Below are 21,071 nucleotides of genomic sequence, written 5' to 3'. Positions count from 1 at the left end.
CATTCATACTATCAGTTAGCTAAATAAAGTAGAGCATGCTGCATGCATTATTAGTTTTTTTTAAGATCAAGTTATAGCTTAATAAAGTAGTAATACTGCCCAATGCTAAGTGATGGGCCAACGATGGGTCAGGGTTGATGGGCCAATGATGGCTTAGTATTGATGGGCCAAACGAGCAGTGATGTCAAGTTCGCTGACAAAATAAGATGGGCCATGTCGGCCGTGTATGATGTGTGATTGCCTTGGGGAAAACACTACTGACATGTCTGGGAATAACCCAAAATAATAAGGCTTTGTATGTTATCGGACTGGGCCAATACTGTGATTCTTCCTCCCGGAATTTTCTCCAGTTGTGATGACGTGCCGGATGCTTCTGTTCCTCCTGTAGTCCTGTGTGACTGAATGAATCTGCAACTGGCAGCGAGACCCCAGTCTGATGATTTTCCTTTCTGTGAAGTCAAATTGCAGAGCGCAGCATTGTCTTCGAGAAATCTGTCTGAGTATCAGTCACCGGCTCACCGCCCACTGGGCGTCACCTCATGACCTTTCTAGTTCCCTGTCGCATGTGTGCCATAGGACTGACGCGCCACGCTGATTTCGTTTCAAAAGAAGTGCAATGCAGAGGGGAGCTTTGCCTTTGACCCTAAAGAGAAGTAATACTGTTCACAGCATGAACTATTCAAATTATATATATTTTTTGTGTGTCAGGGCCTGAGGGTGAGGGCATTGGCGTTCAATGTACACTGCGTTCGGAGGGTAAGGTTGGCCACTGTAGCCTGTAGCGGCCAGTGGAATACTTTGTCTATTCTAAATTATAGCTTACCAGTACTTCTTTGTTCTAAATCAAAGTTTTTCAATTCTTTTTCTATGAATTCATGAAACGTATTTAAGCATATATTTCATCCGTTCTAAATTATAGATCAGTTTGATTATACGTAGTCTTACTGTGTAGAGTGAAAGCTATGTCACTTAATTAAAGGCTTAAAGCTATAGAATTTTGGCTGCCAATATAATTTAGGAACGGACGGAACTGTGGAATTAGGCGCGTGGAGTTCATGCAGGTGTGCCGAACAAAAACATGGAAAATTAAAATCTTACTTCCCCATTGCCAAGAGAAAAATTCCCACATCTCCAAGACTCCATCCGGGCTACCGGGAGCATCAGGGGGCATCAGCGGGGCACCTCGTGCGCCCTGCTGCGTCTCGTCAGCCCTAGCCGACGATAACCAAGCGCCGCCGCCAGCCGCCTCGGATACCATGCGCGGGCTAGAGAGCTAGGGACAAGGACAGGGCGCACGCACTGACGCACACACGGCCAAAGCGGAGCGCAGAGCATCAGCATCGTGTGCTAAAGAAGGCCTCTTTCTGCTCACATGGACGGGGTGTGCCGCTTCCAGCTTTCCGAGGGAGATTTGGGGATAGCACGGCGAGAACCCGGGCCCCGACGAGCAAGACCATGATGTCGTAAACAGGTTGCTTTTTCTAGGGCCAGCAAAGGTGATTGTAGAGCTAAGCCAGAGCCACCAGAGAATGAGAGAACAGCGGCAGAGCAGCGCGTCTGCTAACGCTGTCTGCTGCAGTGCTCTGCCTGGGCCCCTCGGCGGGCAGCCGGGCGGCAGATGCCTGATGCCCTGATCTTGCACTTTCTAGGATCCCTTTTCGGGAATTAGGGGGCAATGGAAATTGGGTTATCTGCCGTGTTTGCAGGCTTGTCTGGATTTGCAAATTCGCTACTACAAGCTTCGTCAGGAGAAATGGACTACTCTGATGAGTCTGATCATTTGAAGAATTGTTAAGATGATCATTCAGCTTTCCTCTGGTACTCGCTTGATCGTATCAGCCATATTTATCAGTCATGATACAATATTTTTCTCTCACGACAAAACAGCATCACAGACAATCGCGCGAACATGGATAGTTGGGCGTCGGTAAATGTGCAATCACAGTTCATTCACAGCTGAATTGATCATCCCATCAGAGAAAGATGAAAAGGAAATGGAAAAGCACTATCATTTCATTTTTCGTCACCCCTCTAATATAAAGACGAGGCACGAGAACTCATCATGAACTCAATGCAATGCAATGGGAGAATCCTCTTGTTTTGCCCGCTTTGTTCCGCTCCGCTTTGCGCTTCCTTTCGTCCCCCGCTCCGAGCACCTCTCCCGGCGAAAAGCTCTCCTTTGTACCCATCTTTCAGCCTCCAAAAGCCTACCCGTCGAGGGCATCCATCCATCCACAGCTAGCCCCCCCAGCCCGTCCATGGCCACGACCACCGGTCCTCTGCTTCGTGGAAGCTTCTCCAATCCAGCCACGCACCACGGCGGCCCGCCTCCCGATGCGCCCCGCGGCTGCCCAATCCATCCCCAACCCCACTCCCCACACCCCCTGACTCCCTCCCGCACGGGCACGGCACGGCCATGGCCATGCCCATTCGGACACAGCTAGCTAGCTGATGATAGCTCCGTGCCTCCGCCCCCGCTTGCCGCTTTCCGGCCTGACAAAATCCCGCGCCCTTTCTGCAGGCGTACGTCGGCACTGAAAGAGAGGGGGAGCCGAGGAGGAGGACGGAAAAGCCGAAAGCTATCCCTTCCCTCCGCAGTCCCCGGTGGGTGGGCGAGCCCGCCTCCGAATCTTGGCATTTCTAGGGATTCTGTCATTCCGGTGCGCTGAGGCGCGCGCGCGGGCGGGTGGCGCCGCTTTACGGTCTTTTGCCGGCCGGGAGCGTGTCCGTGACGAGACCGACGCCCCCACCCCTGGAAGAAGCTTCCACGCTGCTTCCTCTGCTTTCCTGCGCCCCGCGCTATTTATAGCCGCCGTGGTCACTGCCACTGCCAGCGGTTTTAAGCTAACGGTGCAAGCCGTCGTCTCAGGTGAATTCGAGTGAGCCAACAGCCAAGTGGTCTCGAGTGAGTGAGCGCCCCGCGTTGGCTTGCACGTGGCCACCCATGGACCTGAAGAGGGCCCTGGATGTGGAGGAGGAGGTGGTGGACGGCGACGAAGACGAGCTCGCCGGCTGCCCGGACGCCAAGCGCCGCCGGACGTTCGTCAAGTGAGTGAGCTTTCCAAGCTGCTGCTGCATTTGCCGCGTGGGCGCTCTAGTTCTTGGCTTCTGACGCTTGTGTTCACCTCTGCCCTGCCCATTTGCAGTAGCTCGATGCAGGAGGCCATTGGCGCGCAGTACATGCAGAGGCATCTGCCCAAGCTGGAGCCATTTCTGCGCAGAGTCGTAAGTACTTCTCCTCGTAGCTATTCGCACGCCATTGAGCTTCCTGCAGTGTCATCTGGCAGAATTCTGTTGTTCATTCGCGTTCGGAAATCAGGTGCAGGAAGAGGTGCATAATGTTCTTATCCGACACATCGATTCCGCAAACAGGTTAGCCTCTGCACACTTAAATGCTAAGCTGCTGCATTAGTATTTGACGTTCAGACTGCCTAGTCCTCGTGGACTACATGGCTACATGCCATGCTAGTAGCAGCTAGTTTCTCAGAGCTATGGAAGGCTTACATGCTCCATATTGCCATACGTCTGTTTATTTTCAATGGCTAGAGCAGTATACATCTGTTTATTTTCAACTCGCGCGAGTGCATTTTTTGACTCGAGTACTGGAGTTTACAGTTTTAGTTGTTGTAGGAGACGTCCTTCTCTAATGTGTTACTCATTATGCTGCTATGATTCCTCGAATAATTGCTTTTATTTGTTTCAGTAATTGCGCTGTCAGTGCAGTGTTAGACTTTAACTTTTTAACTTTTACTTTTAATTCTACTTTACCCCACTGCCAATGCACCTTCTTTTTCGTTTTCATAAGTCATGACTGAACTTCTGTTCTGCAATGTTCAGGCTCCCACTCCAACTAAAGACAACCAGCAAACGGTACAAGCTGCAGTTCCAGGGAAACCTGCCGCAGACGCTTTTCACAGGCAACAGGGTGGAGGCGGAGAGCAAGCAGACGCTCCGGCTAGTCCTGACCGACGCCGCCACCAACCAGACGGTCACCTCCGGGCCCTTGTCCTCGATGAAGGTCGAGCTCCTCGTCCTCGACGGCGACTTCAACGCCGACGAGCGGCTGGAGCACACCGAGAAGGAGTTCAGCGAGAGCGTCGTGTTCGAGAGGGAAGGCAAGAGGCCGCTCTTGTCCGGCGAGGTGATCATCGTGCTCGAGAAGGGCACCGCCTCCATCCGCGACATCTCCTTCACGGATAACTCCAGCTGGATAAGGAGCCGCAAGTTCAGGCTTGGCGCGAGGATGTCCAGGGCTAGTTCCATCAAAGAACGGGTGCAGGAAGCTGTGAGCAATCCGTTCCTAGTGAAGGATCACCGTGGAGAAGGTAAATTGCTCTACACTTTTGTTTTACTTGCCATGTTTTTGTGTTCATGAAACATCCATGCATGCTTGTATTTTTGAACTAGAAACTGATAAAAACTTTCGTGCTAAACTCAGTGTACAAGAAGCACCATCCACCTGCATTAGCCGACGACGTGTGGCGTCTGGAAAAGATCGGGAAAGACGGCGTATTCCACAAGAAGCTGGCTGACTTCGGAATCCACACTGTTCAAGACTTCCTCAGGAACTTGGTGATGGATCAGTACGGACTGCGCAGCGTAAGAAACTATCCCTATATGACATGTATATGTACACACTCAGCAGTATTGATTCTGTTTCAGATATTCTGAACATTCTACTGCTGCACCGTGCGTGTTTCCAATTTCAGTTGCTTGGCAGCGGCATGTCGAACAAGATGTGGGAATCGACGGTGGAGCACGCCCGGGAGTGCGTGCTGGACGACAAGCTCTACTCCTACTGCAGCGGGCACGGGATCGTGCTCCTGTTCAACTGCATCTACGAAGTCGTAGGCGTGATCGTCGGGAGCCACTGCTTCACCTTGAGCGCTCTCACTCCGACGCAGAAGGTAAACGGCTGAACAGAGCAGAAAGCAGGCACGAGCACGACGATCGCGTCACGAACGGCTCCTGATCGGACCTGTGCTTTGTTTGCAGGCGCTGGTGGTGAAGCTGCAGCAGGACGCGTACAAGTTCCCGGACCGCATAGCCGAGTTCAAGGTGCAGTCGCAGAGCGCCGCGGAGCAGCCACCGGCCGCGGTCCAGGCCCCGCCGGCGCCGTTGCCTGTGCCCGCGGCGCAGATGCTCGGCCTCCCACACGGTGTCGTCCAGCCTTCTGCAGCAGGCGCGCTGGCGAGCTCGCACGATAGCCTGCTGCTGAGCCCGCAGCTCCTCCAGCACCAGCAGCAGCAGCCGCTGAGCGAGGCCCTGGAGGACGTGCTGCAGTCGGCCAGCGCGGCGCACCAGCTCAATGCCGCCGAGCCGTGGTTCCCTTCGTTTGGGGCGGGCGGGTTCGACGCGAGGGACCCGTTCGACGTGCAGTTCAGCGGGTCGCAACCGTGCGGGCTGCTGCTCTCCAGCACCGTCGCCAGGTTGTGAGAGAGGCCAACGGCCCAGCGTTTCATCAGGACGCGTCGTCTCGCCGGACACGCCGTCTTCCATGTGGCCCCGGCCCGTTGCGTCGCGCAGAACGAGAGGACCAGGGCAACCGGTGCCGGCGTTTCGATTGGACGCCGAGTTCTGCAGCTGCAGCGCAGCATGCATGGGTCGGGTCGGTGCACTCTGACTGATTGTCTGTCTTCTAACAGTCACAGGCCGTTGCTGTTTGCCTGTTTGTGTGAGGGTGCCAGGAGGAAAGGCAAAGCTGATGCAAAGATAGTAATAACTAGTAGTGCAACTGGTGGTAGGATCAGATGTCATCTTTTGTCATTTTGGGATGTAAACATGAGTGATGAGTAGTGAGAATAGCACAGTTATGGGGCGTTCGACCGTTCACCAGAGTCTCTTCCCATGTCTGTAAAAGCATAAAACGGGTGCTTTGTTGTTTTCCTTTTCTTTTACGTGTTCATCGCAAGATATTGTACGTAGCGCTTAGGCATTACTTCTCTTCGGTTTCTGCAACCGTGTTACAAGCTCGTGTGCGTCAACTACAGTGAAATGAATGGCTCCCATTCCCCCAAAGTCCCAACTGGCCAACTCCCAATAGGGTAGATCATACATCATCTATTCCTCTAACATGGAAAGGGGGCCTGTCCGGATTACTGGCCATCAGCAACGAGCAAATAGTTCAGCAGTTCGGTTATTCAGGCCAAGGTAGCTGAAGGACGGTTGCAGGAAGGAAAATTTCAGAAGAGGCCAGCTTGTCAGCATTCATGGCAACCAACTTAACAGGAAACCAGTACTTCGTTCATACAGGTATATACCCCAGTTGCAACAATATGATCGCGGACAGGACGACAAATACAAGGAAATCCAGCCCAGTCAAAAAAATACCAAATACTGTCCATAGAATCGATTAGGATTAGGATAGAATCAAACATATGGGTCTTCAGCTCCATACAAAATACATTCCAACGCAGCAATGAGGAGCCGCACCATCGTTCTATAAAACATTGTTAAGCTACTCACTACCCTTTACATGCTACGGGTTCACAATTTAAACTACAGCTTACAAGTTCTGTCAGCTATCTTCTCAGAGCAAATGAAAGTTTGATAGGCGCTGTCAATAGAAATAAGTCTTGTTAGTACCCTGATTTTTTTCAGATCAGGCTGGAGTGCGGTTAGTTTCACCGAACAATACTTCCATCAAACAACAAACGGTTTATTCTTCTCTTTTTACAAGGAGCAGAAAACCGAAATTGGAGACTACTTTGCAATGGACAGGACCCAGCGATTCCTATCAGTACTTTCACCTGCACGTTGTCGAGCGATTCGATCTTTTACCTTCCATCGCATCCTTCTTTTTCCTACAGTCTGAGCAAAGGTATGGACCACCCCATGGTGTTGATGGGGCTGAGCAGCAGCCACCTACATTGTCCGTCATTAAACCTTCGAATGGTTCTTGGTCCACTTGGCAGATTGCACAGCGAAATGGGGGCAGATTTGCTTTTGGTGGGAAATTTCTACCCAACCTGCGAAGGCATATCTGAACAGTCTCAAATGGGCAGACAGAAAAGTAACAACAGGGTGTCCTTCCTATTAAAAAAAACAGAACATCAACTGGGATCTCCAACAGCCAAATAGGTGAAGTGAATCATAAGACAGTCTTGTGATGGTTATATATATATATATATATATATATATGCGTTTATTAACCTAAATGAAATGCTCCTAGTAGTAAAAAAAGTTCTTCAATTCTAGCGCAAACTGCTCCCAGGAACCTCAACCTTCTACTGATAAAACAAGACGACCAATTTAGTAGGAATGATGCCATCCAATCAAGCATTCTAGTGAATTTAAGCAAACGGACTCTTGCCGCATATAACCTGATCTCTAAGACCACATATTACAAGAAGCTAAGTGTATATTAGCAAAACTAATATTCTTTTTACATCGCAGAAGTTTGTTTTGGAACTGGAAGAAGCAAATGTCACACATGCTTTATCCAGATGTGAATTTACAAGTAAAATCCTCGTTAACCGCATCCAGAATGTGATTAACAATCTATGAGTCATCACTTCACTCTTTTTTTTCCTGCTCTACATTTTTAATCCTAAACAAGAAAGGCAGCCTATATATTCAAGCGATGCAACATGTCACCAACAATGTTTCGAAAGTTGATTCCTACCAAAGCCTAGAAATAGAACAAAGGAGCATGAACATGGCAATGCCATGAAAGAACAGGTTGTGCCAGTGTGAGAAGTGAGAACATAGAATGGAATTCGAAAATTACTAAAACTGGAACATCCAGCTATACCTAACCAAGAGAGAATGGGCAAACTAGGTTACTTAGTAGTTTCTACTGCACTGATTCCTAAATCCAGATGTGAGCCATCCCTCCACTAACAATTCTTTTTATCTCAAAAGCACCGAACACAAGGCATGAGACCAAAACATGCAACATATAATTTGTGAAGCATTTCTGCATTGTTACTATGCACGGCAAACAGAGTATCAAAAATGTATCAATGAACAAAGAAGAATTCGCATACGCTAAAAAGCTTCATGACCAAGAATGTGCATACTACTACAAAGGGAGTTGAGGAACACATGAACTGCAAGAGAAAATAAGAACATGCCTTTCTTCCAACATTGCAGACCCCTCCTCAAATATTTCTTCCACAGAGCCCAAAGAAGCAGATTTGCTGAGCTTTCCAACAGAACTATGAGACCTTCTACCAAAAATAAGAGACCTCAACTTGTTCTGATTTTTCTTTGGAGATAATGCTGGTGGTGTTGAACAATGATCAGATGGGATGATGTCGACAACCACACATGTTGTGTCATCTTTCAACCCACTTGTCTTCAGAGCTTGCTGGACAAGCAAGATGGATACTAATTAGACGATTGAGATAATCAAGCATATCATGCAAAGTACAGGATGATGCAATAGCCCAGCCGCATTTATAATCACCTTAACAACAAGTTTCGCAGCCAGTTCTGCAGGCAATCCCCGGCACGCCTGAGCAGCAATCTCGGAGGACAGAGCATCCCATATCCCATCTGATGCAATTATTAGTCTTCCACCAGTATTTGGGAGCTACAATTATCAAAGGCAAACCACATGTTAACAAAGGATATGCTAAAAAGAGCTAAATTCTTTTCTTTTGATCAAAACTCATGATTTCACCTTCACTTGCTTGACATGTGGAATCGGTACGATGAACTCGCCGACATCAGTATCCCCAATGGACCTTGAAAGGCACAATCCACCCGGCCAGCATCGGAGAGGACCGACCTAAAAAAGGGGTAAATTAATAAATAAAATCACATCCAGAAATGCTTCCAAAGCATAGAGCAGATATTGTATCCTAGAATTCTTCTGCATCAAAATGACCGAGCAGTGAGCATTACCTCCTGTCCACCACAGAGGTTAAGTCGGCTGACCTCCCCTCCGCTCGCCGTGACACGCTCACGCTCCTCTGCATTCTCCTCTAGCCGGTGATCCACAGTCAGCAATGAGACCTCGCCTCCCTGTGTATCCAGAATGCACCTAGAGTCTCCCACCGACGCCACAGTGACCATGAACCCATCAACGACAACAAGTGTCGCCGTTGTTCCTGACGTCTCACCTGCACCAGTTCCCAGAGTTAGCATCTTTTCAGCCAGGTTCGCCCAGATTTCCAACGGCATTGCAAGGATGCCAAGGATCACTCGGTGTCCGTGAGTTGGTGTCATCTCACCCTTGCGCTGGAAGTCAATGTCTGTCTTGACGAATCCTGCGACGAGCGCGCGCGGCAGCGCCTGTAGCCAGTCCTCGCGGCTGATGCCCTGCGGCACGGCGCTCATCACGTGCTCCAGCAATTTCTCCTTGCTGAACACCGCCGCCGACACGCCATTGTGGCCGTCGAATACCTGCGAACCCCAGATCCGTCAAACCAAAAAGAACAGGCATCACATCACCGAGCGGAATTCCTCACCGAACCCAAACGAGACAAAAAAAAACATCTTTAAGGGGGAAAAAGGCGGGCCGTACAGCGAAGACGGAGAAAGAGGAGGAAGGGTCTCCGGGGACGCGGAGGCAGTCGGGCTTGACGAGGAAGTAGTCCTCCCCGCGCTTGGCGAAGCCGGAGTGGCCGTAGCGCACGTGCGGGCGCTCGGTGCCGTCGCCGCGGAGCTCGCGGCCGATCAGAGTGGCCAGGGGCAGCGCCGGGGAAAGATTCCCCTCGCTGGCGGCGAGCGCCATCGCAGCCTCTCGCAGCGGTCCTACAGAAGAAGCGCCCTACCAAGAACCGGCCGAAACGGCGCCATTTTCCGCGCGGAAAATGCTCAGGTCAGAGGTCACGGCGGGGAAAACGACGAGCGGGATCTGGGATCACGCGAATCGCACTCGGATTTGGAGGCAATGGTGACGCAATGCCGTCGGCGACGCGCTTGGATTTGGGGAATTTGGCGAGGGCCGTGAACAGAGAGACGGCAAAAGGGAACGAGGATCTTGGGAGATTTAACTTGTTACCACGATTGGAGCCTACGGATACCACTTTTAACTATCCCAGTATATTTTCGTCAGCGCAAAGAGAAAACACCACTTTTACTCCGGCACGCTAGCCCCTCACGGCGTGAATCTGAGTCAGCAACGCGCGTGAAATGTCACTCCTACCCCGCCCTTCATCCAGTCCCAACGCAGCCTGCTCGACAAATCCGCGCTCATCCCTCTGGCCGCAGGGCCTCTGAAGTGGTTCGTCAAGGACGAGGCGTTCCACGTCTCGCTGCGCGCCTAGCGTGCCTCGTGCCTCGGCGACTCCAACCACCACGACGTGCTGGACCACCGCGTGCACGCGCAGACCGTCGAGCGGGCTGCGTTAGAGGGCCTGGACCCGCGCGAAGCGCGCGTCCCTCAAGCTCCACGAGATGGCATCGCTCGAAGGCAAGGACGCGGACACACGGTGAGCACGGCGGGCATTCCCTACCCGTGCCTCGCTGCGTGCACGCTCCTGTACATGTCCGGCGTCTCCGAGCTGTAGAAGCAGGACCCTGACGTTGGAGCCGTAGTGGTCGTAGAGCACGATCTTGCCGGACACCTTCTCAAGGATGAGACTGCCGGACATGCAAAGCTAGCCCACTTGCAGAGCATGACGTGAGCACCCACCGAGATGCTGTCGCGGTAATACTCCGTCCTGCCGCCGCCGAGGGAGAGGGAGAGGACGTCCACGCCGTTAGTCACAGCGACTTCCGTGGCCTTGAGGATGTCGGAGCTGAAGCACCCACTGACCTAGCACACCTTTGTACGAGCAGCGTACCTGAGCAGGTCCATGCCCTGGACGCGCCGCCGGCCGCGGTGCTCGACGTGTGCGTCTCGAACAGGAACCAGCGGCTGCGTGGTTGCCGTCGACGGCCTCGGACAGCAGCTGCCGCGACGAGGCCGTCGAGGTCTGCGGCGAGCTGGACGCTAACGATGAAGCCGTGGACGACGAAGCTGGTGAACGCCGAGGAGCTCCCGCACCGCGCGCACGCAGATGCCGATTGCTGGATTCCGTAACGGAGGCGATCGGCGCGGCGATGCTGGAGCGGCTGCACGTGTGTCAGCTGGGTCGGAACCGCGCGTTGGTCGGGGAAGCCGACGCCGCGCACGAGGCCATCGAGCTGGAGCTCGACGCGCCGCCGTCCTCGCCCTCGCCCGTGGTCGGCATCAGGAGGGTGACGGAGCTGGACATGGAGCTGTGCGCGGACGGGCGTCGCCATGGTGGCGCGGCGGCAGCGGCGCGTGTCCGCGGCCGCCGACGCGTGCGCCGTACGCGGGCTGGCGGCCGTGGGCGGCCGGGCCGCATCCACCGACAGCAGGTTGATTTACGGCAACACCTTCTGCTCCCTTGCTCTGTTGCTTGCTATTTTTGGTGTGGCCAGCTGCATCTCTTCTGCTTCTTTGGTCCACGGTCACGATGGTTCACCGGAGCATGGCAGGTAGCTTGATTGATGAATCACGGCAACGCGACACAGGGTGAGGGAGAGCAGGGCACGACGACCCCTGCTTGAAGCAGAGCAGGGCCTACTGCAAGTGGGAGCGCGCGGCGCTCACCTGAGGGTGTTCGACTAAATGCACGCCGTGTGGGTGGGCGGGAGAAGGTGGAAAGGAGGGGACGGAGGTAGGAGGGACATTTCACACGCCCTGTTAACTCGGATCCGCGCTGGCATGAGAAGCTAGCGTGCCACGCGAGCAAATATAGTATTTTTGTATGACTTTTCTCTCTTTGCTGGCGAAAATGTATTGGCATCTGTTAAGGTGCCATCTGAAAAAGTGTCAATCGCTATAATGGTAAAAAGTTAAATCTTCCGAGGATTTTAATCAGCTGATCACAGAGTTAGAAGGTGCAGGATCTTATCGAGATTTTAGCGTAAAACAGGGTGGTTCATGCAAAATCTCCGGCCAGTGTGGTCACTGGTCAGCCCCAGCAGGCACCAGCAGCACCGCCGCAGGGCTGCGTGTGCTGCTTGATAACTGGTGGTCAATGGTGGTTTACAGCTTTTTTTTTTTTTTTGCGAGAATAGTTTACAGCTCTCGGGATTAAGAAACCGTGTCTACACTGGATTTTGTTGCTGTCGTCTCGTGGTCACCGTGTCGGTATCTATACATGTATTGGTGTCAGGTTACTAGAGACTCATGTGCCATTCCAGCAAGGCAGCAAGTCAGCATGTCCACATGCAATGCAACAAAATAGAATCGTAAAAGTATAGGCAAAGTATTCACAATATCTAGCAATGTAAAACCATTTTTGTGTAGGAAAGAAAAAATATTTTTAAAAAGGTATTAGGTTATTCATCCTCCAACTTGCATGGTAGTTCGATTATTTCCATCTTAAATTATAAAACAGGATAACATACGCCCTTTGAGTCTTTAACTGTTGAAGCTAGACAAATTTAGTCTTCTTTTCTTTAAAAAAAATAAAATCCGGTATGACCTCCTAAAACTCAGTTAATTTATTTTAAATTTAAAAAATATAAAACTTGTACTAATTTTCTTCTAAAAATGTTATATATTCAAGAGTACCCTATTTAGAACTATTTAGATTTTGTTTGTTTTAAATAAATAGTGAACATGACTACTACCAATATATGTGGAACCTTCACAATTAAAGGAGTTACCCAAGAGGTCATCCGTCTCTCTGACTGTTCACATTCTCTTCGCTAGGAAAAGCGAAGCAATGGTGGTACTCCATCGTGAAGCTATGAACACTTGGAAAAAGTGTTCCAACACGTTTCTTATCAAGTTCTTTCCAATGGGTAAGACTAATACTCTTTGCAATAAAATCTCTAGTTTTCAACAACTTGTAGATGAGTTAATTCCCGAGGCATATCTTAGCATGTCCACACCATGGGATGGAAGACTGGCTCTTGATCTAGAACTTCTATCATGGGCTAACCCATATGGCTCGTGATCATTTGACGTTGCTACTAGAGGAGCGTTCTTCTCACTAAATGAGAATGAAGCCAAAGCGTTGATAGAGAAGATGGTCTCAACCAATGGTGGAGTGATGAGCGACTCCAACCCCGTAAGCAAGGTATGCATACTATTAAAGAAGCTGACAAGCTTGCAGCCAAGATGGACCTTCTCATGAAGAGAATAGAAGATTGTAGAAGATGAGCGCTCAAGAAGCCGTACAAGCCATGGATGCTCGCGTTACTTATGAAGCCTATGGTGAGACTGGAAGTTTAGGGACCGGGATGATACACGAGAGCACGTTTGAGGGTCTAGATGAAACGATTTGCGAGTTTAGGAACCGGGATGACATATCCAAACAAGTTTGAGGACATAAATAGACGATTCGCGAGTTCAGGATACAACCGAATAAGTTTAAGGGCTACTTGTGACTACTTGTGGACTTTACTCTATTTTTAAATTGTCTTGCCGATGAGCATATAATAACTATCCAAAACATATGCAGAGAAATCTAAAATCACCACATGGAGGGGACGAGAAGTCAAAGATTGGACCATCTATTTCGTCATTTCAAGTAGCGATTTTAATAATCAAAAATTAAACAAGTGACATTTGGATATTTTTGTTTCATTTGGCGAGAGAGCTATATTTTCGCTAAATTTTGATTCAGACAACTATTTTGGCAAAAGGAAAATACTTCTTTTAAAAAAAACCCAGTACCATCCACGAGTAGCTAGGACAATCCGGCCCATCCATGTTAACGACCAGGCCATGGTTATTGGTTAGTAATACTACTTCTTAATGGGCCAACAGTTCATCTGCTCATGTTTAGTTGGCCCGGCTAGATTTGAGAGCATTCGTCTCAACGTTTTGGCTTCTCTCTGTGATTTATTTCCAAGAACGTCCGGTGTGCGCGTGTTTAGCTTCTGTTTTCCAAGCAGACGTTATATGCAAGCCCAGTTACCGAGTTACGTATTCATCACTATGACACTGTCCGAAATTATGCAAGTTCAGCAGCAAATATAGTTCCTGACAAATTTCCACTCATAAATGCATGAGACTACGTGCAAGTTTACAGTGAAGCTCGAAAACAACCGCCAGAGTCCGGAGGTGAGTATCCCCCAGCAGGTGAACAGAAAATTAGCAGGCACCAGAAGTCTACGGCAATGCCATATTTCAGGTCACTCTGCATTACGGTCAGTAACGCAAAAAAAATGAATGCAAATGAGGTTGTTGGCTGTTGTCAGTAGCTGAAAACAAACCTATGTCACCAAATGCTGTTATCATAACTTCATTCGTTCATGGTAGGGTGGACCATGGGAATCGCATGTTGATTGAAAAGAATTGCAGCAAAAGCAAAAGCCACTCCATAGGATGTAGCAAGAATTGAGGCACATTACAAAAGAGCCTTGATCAAAAGATAAAATTAAAGCCTTCGAGTATAGAAATTATTAGGCACCAGCTTTTGATCAATCATTTCCTTTCTTTTCATTATATATTTATATTATGAACAAGATACAAAGAATTAGCAAGAACTCAACATAACCTGATAGGCCAATAAGAAAAAAAAGGTTAATGGCCTCACACACCAGTTGTTGAGATCACAACTCACCACACTGACACAATCAATTGGGTTTATTGTCACTCATTGCTGTACTCGAGAACAACCTCACAATCTCTCGTGACAAACACCAAGAAAAAAAAAGGCAAAAACTGCACGCGATCATTGTAAGTCCCTACTTTGCACCTGCTTGTCTTCCATTTGATGAAAGCCTTCTGCTATCGCTTCTGCTTAAAGGCTGCCTAACAGATCTGTTCGAACCGTTTGCAACTTTTCTTGACGCTGATGGTATTTGAGAATGAATTGGTGTCCTGATGTACACAGAACAAATAATTAATCTTCAAGTCAAAGAAGCGGTTAATATTTTGCAACAGTCTAGCTTAGCCTGTTACTTGATGTTTCACTTCTCTGAAACATCTCAAAATTAAGGGATCGTATAAGAACAGAAGTCTTTTAGGCAAATAAAACGCACATAGTAGTGTATGTTTCCATACTAATAGAGTTTCAGCCATACAGTAAACATGTGATTAGTTAACCTCCGCAAATAACATTGTTAGTAGTTGGAATTGCTGTGAACCACATGTATGAATGGAATGTTTCACTGCTTTTAATTCAAATTCTTTTATAACGCAATTCAAATTAAGCAAAAGCGAAGCTGTATATTCCAATATCCAAACTTAAGATATTGTGCTAATGTGCTGCCCATGCAAAATTTGGAAATCATAATTCAGAGTGCACTGTATTCGTTATCCCTGGTGCCAAAAGAAAAATGTAATTCACAAATTTATTTGCTGCTACATAGATGTTTTAATGTCAAAGACAGTTACCTGACATCTGAACCATCTCTAAGCTTTATTTGTGGTTTCTTAACCTTTGAACCGCTGTCACTAATTGAGTCATTCATGCTTTGGACATTGAGCTGCCATAGAGCATCTGATTCTGAGGAATCACTTGTTGCCATGTCAATATCATCAGAATCATCAGTATTTGTAGAGTAGAATCGAGGCCTTTGTTGTTCATACTCATGGTCATCCTTTTGTCTTGTGTTATTCCTCTGGTACTGCTTCTCCCTCATACCTGAATGATATCTCTGGTAAAAGAAGTCAGGTAAAGCTGCATTGTCACCCTCCCAATCACAGACTGAATTATTGTTGTTCACTACAACCTTATCTATCCAGTCCCCACCAATTGCTTCTCTTTCATCTCCCATCTGAAAATTTACCCTCAAATTGCTATCTGGCCATGAAGGAGAATCATTTGCTGTTAATAAATCCTGGAGATCAAAGCTTGGTTTCTTTTGCCTCAGTGTAGGATTGGCTCTAGCCTGAAAAGGAAACAACTCATGGTTCATGATCATACAAAAATGTTGAAACAATTTGGATTGTGGAGGTTACATTTTTTTTAGATAATGTAAGGGTTACATGTAAGACACAATGCAGAACTTTATATCATTGTTACCTCTATGTTTCCAACATCCTCCATTGGTTGTCTGAAGTTAGTTTGGCTAGACAGTAGATCACAGCTACCTTGTCGCCTATTTGAAAAAACAGGCGAAGGCGTCTTTATGTTAAATGCCTCAGAGTCACGACTCATGATTTGCTCCGATCCTAAATCTTTTGCAGCTAATGCTGATTTAAGTCGAGCAATCTAAGCATGAACAGAGAACATAAATATCTTGAATAGAGAAAGGGAAGTAAGAAATATGATAGCATAACATAACAGCAGAAATAAACCTGCTCTTTAAGCTCTCTAACTTCTCCAGATTCTCTATTTAGTCGAGCAGCACCAAGTTCAACAGTTGACACACGCTCGGCAAACTTCAAGGTGCTGATGGTTTCTCCTACAGCATCACTTTCTGGGCTTATATGAACAAACATCAAGGTTTTGGCCTGACCTCCTGTTGATAATCAATGTGGACCAATTAAAAAGGAGTTACAGCTATACTCAGCACCAGCATTAGTGTACAATGAAATTGTAAGAGAGTTATCTTACCAAGTGAATCTTGGAGAAGTTGTGTTAATTTACTATTCCTGTAAGGTACATGTGAATTCTTTTGGGCAAGCGAAGCAATTACATCCCCTAAGGCTGACAATGATTTGTTTATATGCTGTGCTTCTTTTAACCTTTCTCCGGTGACCTCTGATTTATCAACCCGTTCACTGCCAGCAAGATCAACTAAATGCATGCACCCGCGAAGGATGGTCCCTGATGTCAGATCCCTTCCCTGAACATGAACAGTTAAACAACTGCAGGATTACAAGAAAAATGTGTTACTTTATACTGTTATATGTTGAAATAACTTACGTGATTCGATTACGCATAAATGTTGCAAAGTTACCTGTGGGAACGACTACTCCTGTCATTTAGTGCAGTGGCACCGACAGCACGATTCTTTTGCCCAACATTCATCAATTCCATGACATCCATTGTTGATGCCACACGAACAAGACTTGCATCCGGCACATTTAGCCCATTTTGAGAGTTATTCCGAATCTCTAATGTACGTATTCGTTAAGGAAAATTAATTTCCTGCGGCAGCATGATATAACATAACGAAACTGAGACAATTAGACAGAAAACATAATTGCTTCAAGGATATTTTTTGTTGAGACCGTCACTGACAAGGAGATCCCTAACTTGTTCATTGTAAATCTCAATCATTTGCACAGCAATATCATAAATGAAGGTTCCTTTTCTTTGTTCAGCAAGCTTAAATAGATCACCAAGTGCCCGATAGTTGACACCTTGGGTTTGCTCAGTCATGTTCTTGGGCCCACTCTACATAAAACCATTATTAGAAATAAAAGTTGATATAAACAGAGAAAATCAGTGGTACTCATAATTTCTGACACGCTTACTAGGCAAATATTTTATGTGCATTACTCACCATCGTGTATGTCTTCCCTGATCCGGTTTGGCCATATGCGAAGATACAGACATTGTATCCATCAAGAACCGAGCGAATGAGAGGTTGAGTATCTAAGAACACCTCATCTGCACACCGTACAACTATATGAATCTCCTTCCAATACATAATTGAAAAGGAAGAGCTAGTAGTGACAGGGTACAATACCTTGTGTCGCTGATGGGCCAAAAACCTTATTGAAGCTAAAAGTTTTCCGGCCTTCCTTTCCAGACTTGGAAGGAGTGACAATGGTTATGTTGCCCTCGTCGATGGAACCCACAGTGGACGGACTTGCTTGTCCAGGCAAAAAGGGACGTACCCTACAATATACCCTGATACTTCCTATATAGATAAGAAACATAAAAAATTTAAGACTGCATTTTCTTCTTCTTCTTCTTCTTCTTCTTCTTCTTCTTCTTTAAAAAAAACACCAAACCTTTGCCTATACAGGTTAGAATAAAAGGGCGTACCCAGTGCAGAGAGCTCCCGCTCTGTGCGGGGTCTGGGGAGGGGTGTTAGTGGCAAGCCTTACCCTCGCCTGTGCAATGCGAGGAGACCGCGACTCGAACCCGGGACCTTCCGGTCACAGGCGGTAAGACTCTACCGCTTGCACTCCATGCATAAATGTTCAATGTAACAAACGCACCTTTAAGATCCTGCACCTGGTTGTATAGCTTTCTATTTTCTTCAAGAACTTTGTGATAACCAGAAGCAGCATGAGCCAAGCTAAACAGGTGCCTTCCTGAAACAAAATTTGCAAATGTGTACTTTTATTACTATTATCTGTATTAAAGTAGTTCATAAATCACCAAAACTTCTGAAGCACATTAAATATTACCAAGAAGGTTGAGGTCCTCAGAGTACTTCATTTGCATATACTCCATACCAGCCCTTGTAGTTATCAGATCACTCTTAAGTTCCTAGAGACGACAAGACTCATAAACGTTTAAGTAACCATTATTGAGATGTTAAGGAACAAAGTGAAAAACAGAGAAGTTACCTCAACATTCTTTGACTGTTGTTGTAGAATTGAATGTTGCTTCAGTGCCACTTCTCTTGATGCTTCTTTTTTTGTTTGTTTATGGTTACAGTAAATATCTGTTGTATCCATCTATATATAGAAAAATATCAAATAAATGTTTTGGATGTAAGCAAAAAATAGCAGTGTATTTATCCTAACTTTATTTGTGACAGCAACAGGAGTCACTTCATGCGTAAAAGAAGAAACGCAATTCGAGCATACTAAATAAAAGTGATCTGAAATTTGCCTTTCTCCCACTAGTATTAGGAGTGGTCTCAGCCAGAACCTTTGATTTCGAAAAGGATTTCGTGTTATCAATACCATTTTTTAGAGCCGCTTTGACCTGTTCCAATGTTTTGAAACTTTGATTATTATATCACCAATTGCAATCTCAGCATACTGTCATATGTCAGTATGCATATGGAATAAAAAAACAACAGATAAGAAATGGACAAAAGATACCAAACATACCAATTCATTTTGGCTGTTTAGACGATTTTCAAATTCTTCGACAAGTTTGCTCAGCATGGACTCCAAGAGCTGCATACAAACAACAGAGTAAGAACATCATGGAACTGGTAATCCCATAGAAGGAAAAACAATAGAAGTGATTAGATAAGTCTGTTGAACTGGTAAGTAGCTTACAAAAAATAGTGAAGCAAATTAGTATACCTGTGGAACTTCATCTGGCCTTTTGTCGGACAAAACTGCACTGACCAACATTTTAAGGGGGCGTGATGTTGACTGATTGGAACACATATAAAGGGATCAACAAATCAACCAGATTGCAAATAGAAAGAGAAATCAATGCAACTAGGAAGTTAGAGCGTGGAGCTAACCATGTCGCTGGAATCAAAATGAGCGTCGCCATTGAACCCAGCTTCCTCATAGGGCACTTCACCTTCATTGATCGATTGGCTCCTCCGGAACGGCTCAGAGTTCTTCCTCCCGAAGGACTTAAGATTCCCCCCGTACTTCCACGGCCCGGTGCCACCGCATTGCTTCCAATCACCGTACGACTTCAGTGCGAGGACGCAGTTCACCACCCTGGCGCTCTTCCCTCCCTGCGCCCAGAAAAGCAAAAAGACACATCAAGGTCACACAGGCTACACGAGAGAGTGTGTGTAGAAAGCAAGGGTGTGGTGACAAGTTGCTGCAGCTGCAAGCAAAGCCAAGTGGTGGTGCCCCATCCCACTTGTTTCGACACGAACCTGCTCCAAATCGGAGGCCTCGAAGCACGGCAGGCCGATCTCCTGCGCCGCCACCAGGAAGTTGCGCACGTTCTCGAAGTACTGGAACGCCGACAGCGCCGCGCCGTCGGCCTGCAGCACGGAGTCCGCCGCCGTGTTCACGACCACCTGCACGCACGAGTGTGGCACAACGGGCACCGTCACGACACAGTGGAGACGGCGGCGGGAACGAACGGGACAAATAACGAACACAAGGAGCGCTTGCCTTCGGGACGGCGCCCGGGTGGACCCGGTTAAGCGCGCCGCAGAGGATCTGGCCGTTGCGGAGGCCGAGGCGGAACTCCTCCTCGGACGGCTCCTCCGGAAGATCGCGCGCGGCAACCGCCCCCACCGTGCGGCGCAGCCACCCCGCCGCCTCGTTCCTCCTCGCCGCTGCACCCACCAATTGACCCGAGGCAAACAAAATTCAGAAAACCCCGCACGGGCGAGCTCGGCAAAAACCGAAACGAACACAAGCGAGGTGGGGCGTGCGAACCGCACCGGCTTCCTCGGCCCTGCGGGACGCGAGGTCGCGGTCGCTGAGGCGACACCCGTGCTGCCGCAGCACGTCTTCCACCACGGCGGCCGCCGAGAGCGAGAGGATCGCCGCCGCCTCCGCCATTCCCTCCACCCCCGAGGCTCGTGCCCGCTGCGCTGCGCTGCTGCGGCCGGTTCGGTTCGGTTTGAAATGGGCGGCGGAGTTTAAGCTGTTGCGCAGTCCATTAATGGGAGCTGCTGGGTTCTGCCTCGGCGTGGTGGCTTTGTGGGACGGGGGTGGTTATAATGGAGGGGGAGGGGAGGTGGGTGCTTTTCTTTCGGCTGCTCCGAGTTTAAAAATTGTGGTTAGTGAAGTGGAAATATTGCTCCCCTTTCCCTCCTTTCCTTTCTTTGTTTTTTGCACTCGGCTGTTTTGTGTGAGTAATAAAAAGTGCACTGTGATCATGACTACGGAGCTCTGCCTCTGACCCCAGGTTCGGGGGCTGATTAGCTACTGTAATCACGCCAGTATTCAGTATTCACAGCTGCTGATGACCAGGCGAGTAAATTTGCCCGCGAATAGTTTAGGTCAGGTTTGAATGCAAGATATTTTTTGGATGTTTAATAAATGGTATGGTTCTGTGAAATATTTTGGTTTCAGAGTGCCATGAAATATCTGGATGCAACAAACTTTATGACTTTGAAAACAATAGTATTGTTAAACAGTAGTTTTTTTTAGTTTTATAAGCCATACGCCTTTCGGCGACGAAGACGGAACCAAAATACCTAAGGCCAAAACCTAAGTAACCAAGAGTAGTTTCTTTTTAACCCTAATTCGGTTTTCTGGTGTACCTAACTGGACTAAATCCAATTAATACAAAACCGAAGTTTACAAATGAGGCACAATAATATAACTTTCAGCCTAGTCCAAAATAACTAAAACCTAACTATACAAATCGCTCTCCAATTCATTTTAACCACACCTTGATAGCTTGGCATGTGTGGGC

The 21,071-nt window shown here is 47.8% G+C and overlaps 3 protein-coding genes across 6 annotated transcripts; 1 reads left to right on the top strand and 2 right to left on the bottom strand.

The window, feature by feature from the left end:
• Positions 1-2,595: 2,595 nt before the first annotated feature.
• Positions 2,596-5,925, top strand: LOC136496099 (calmodulin-binding protein 60 B-like). Of its 2 annotated transcripts, none has more exons than XM_066491820.1 (7): positions 2,596-3,048; positions 3,150-3,225; positions 3,320-3,372; positions 3,838-4,325; positions 4,439-4,599; positions 4,710-4,907; positions 4,996-5,925. In XM_066491820.1, the coding sequence occupies exons 1-7, from the start codon at positions 2,945-2,947 to the stop codon at positions 5,434-5,436; spliced, it is 1,521 nt and encodes a 506-aa protein (XP_066347917.1). In that variant the 5' UTR covers positions 2,596-2,944; the 3' UTR covers positions 5,437-5,925. The 2 variants fall into 2 exon arrangements, with proteins under 2 accessions (XP_066347917.1, XP_066347914.1); XM_066491817.1 differs by having other exon boundaries at positions 3,147-3,225.
• A 403-nt stretch (positions 5,926-6,328) lies between these two features.
• LOC136496086 (probable protein phosphatase 2C 33) lies at positions 6,329-11,503 on the bottom strand. Of its 2 annotated transcripts, XM_066491806.1 has the most exons (7): positions 9,473-11,489; positions 9,180-9,351; positions 8,851-9,068; positions 8,627-8,734; positions 8,411-8,536; positions 8,076-8,311; positions 6,332-6,968 (listed from the first exon to the last, which is right to left on the bottom strand). In XM_066491806.1, exons 1-7 carry the CDS (start codon positions 9,680-9,682, stop codon positions 6,746-6,748), a joined length of 1,293 nt encoding a protein of 430 aa, XP_066347903.1. In that variant the 5' UTR covers positions 9,683-11,489; the 3' UTR covers positions 6,332-6,745. The 2 variants fall into 2 exon arrangements, with proteins under 2 accessions (XP_066347908.1, XP_066347903.1); XM_066491811.1 differs by having other exon boundaries at positions 6,329-6,968; positions 8,851-9,351; positions 9,473-11,503.
• A 2,831-nt stretch (positions 11,504-14,334) lies between these two features.
• On the bottom strand, positions 14,335-20,352 carry LOC136542775 (kinesin-like protein KIN-14F). Of its 2 annotated transcripts, none has more exons than XM_066535373.1 (19): positions 20,089-20,351; positions 19,814-19,980; positions 19,570-19,716; positions 19,198-19,422; positions 19,031-19,102; positions 18,830-18,898; positions 18,606-18,701; positions 18,338-18,448; positions 18,176-18,257; positions 17,984-18,079; positions 17,506-17,679; positions 17,320-17,426; positions 17,032-17,210; positions 16,771-16,932; positions 16,425-16,678; positions 16,166-16,329; positions 15,891-16,079; positions 15,260-15,756; positions 14,335-14,743 (listed from the first exon to the last, which is right to left on the bottom strand). In XM_066535373.1, exons 1-19 carry the CDS (start codon positions 20,207-20,209, stop codon positions 14,608-14,610), a joined length of 3,048 nt encoding a protein of 1,015 aa, XP_066391470.1. In that variant the 5' UTR covers positions 20,210-20,351; the 3' UTR covers positions 14,335-14,607. The 2 variants fall into 2 exon arrangements, 1 of the variants encoding a protein (XP_066391470.1); XR_010780773.1 differs by lacking the exon at positions 14,335-14,743 and having other exon boundaries at positions 15,385-15,522; positions 15,598-15,756; positions 15,891-15,966; positions 20,089-20,352.
• Positions 20,353-21,071: the final 719 nt, after the last annotated feature.

This window comes from Miscanthus floridulus, chromosome 1 (genome assembly GCF_019320115.1).
Source record: "Miscanthus floridulus cultivar M001 chromosome 1, ASM1932011v1, whole genome shotgun sequence".
In the NCBI taxonomy this organism is placed as follows: Eukaryota; Viridiplantae; Streptophyta; class Magnoliopsida; order Poales; family Poaceae; genus Miscanthus; species Miscanthus floridulus.
This window is presented reverse-complemented; position numbering and strand designations above follow the sequence as displayed.

Excerpts from the sequence above, each read along its gene's own strand:
- LOC136542775 (XM_066535373.1), bottom strand. The coding sequence starts at position 20,209 with ATGGCGGAGGCGGCGGCGATCCTCTCGCTCTCGGCGGCCGCCGTGGTG. Across the intron at positions 18,702-18,829 it reads TAAACAGCCAAAATGAATTG|GTCAAAGCGGCTCTAAAAAA; the intron begins GTATGTTTGGTA and ends ACATTGGAACAG. Across the intron at positions 16,679-16,770 it reads AGGAGTAGTCGTTCCCACAG|TTGTTTAACTGTTCATGTTC; the intron begins GTAACTTTGCAA and ends GTAATCCTGCAG.
- LOC136496099 (XM_066491817.1), top strand. The coding sequence starts at position 2,945 with ATGGACCTGAAGAGGGCCCTGGATGTGGAGGAGGAGGTGGTGGACGGC. Across the intron at positions 3,226-3,319 it reads AGCCATTTCTGCGCAGAGTC|GTGCAGGAAGAGGTGCATAA; the intron begins GTAAGTACTTCT and ends TTCGGAAATCAG. Across the intron at positions 4,600-4,709 it reads ATCAGTACGGACTGCGCAGC|TTGCTTGGCAGCGGCATGTC; the intron begins GTAAGAAACTAT and ends TTCCAATTTCAG.
- LOC136496086 (XM_066491811.1), bottom strand. The coding sequence starts at position 9,682 with ATGGCGCTCGCCGCCAGCGAGGGGAATCTTTCCCCGGCGCTGCCCCTG. Across the intron at positions 9,352-9,472 it reads CCTCTTTCTCCGTCTTCGCT|GTATTCGACGGCCACAATGG; the intron begins GTACGGCCCGCC and ends TGGGGTTCGCAG. Across the intron at positions 8,735-8,850 it reads ACCTCTGTGGTGGACAGGAG|GTCGGTCCTCTCCGATGCTG; the intron begins GTAATGCTCACT and ends CCCCTTTTTTAG.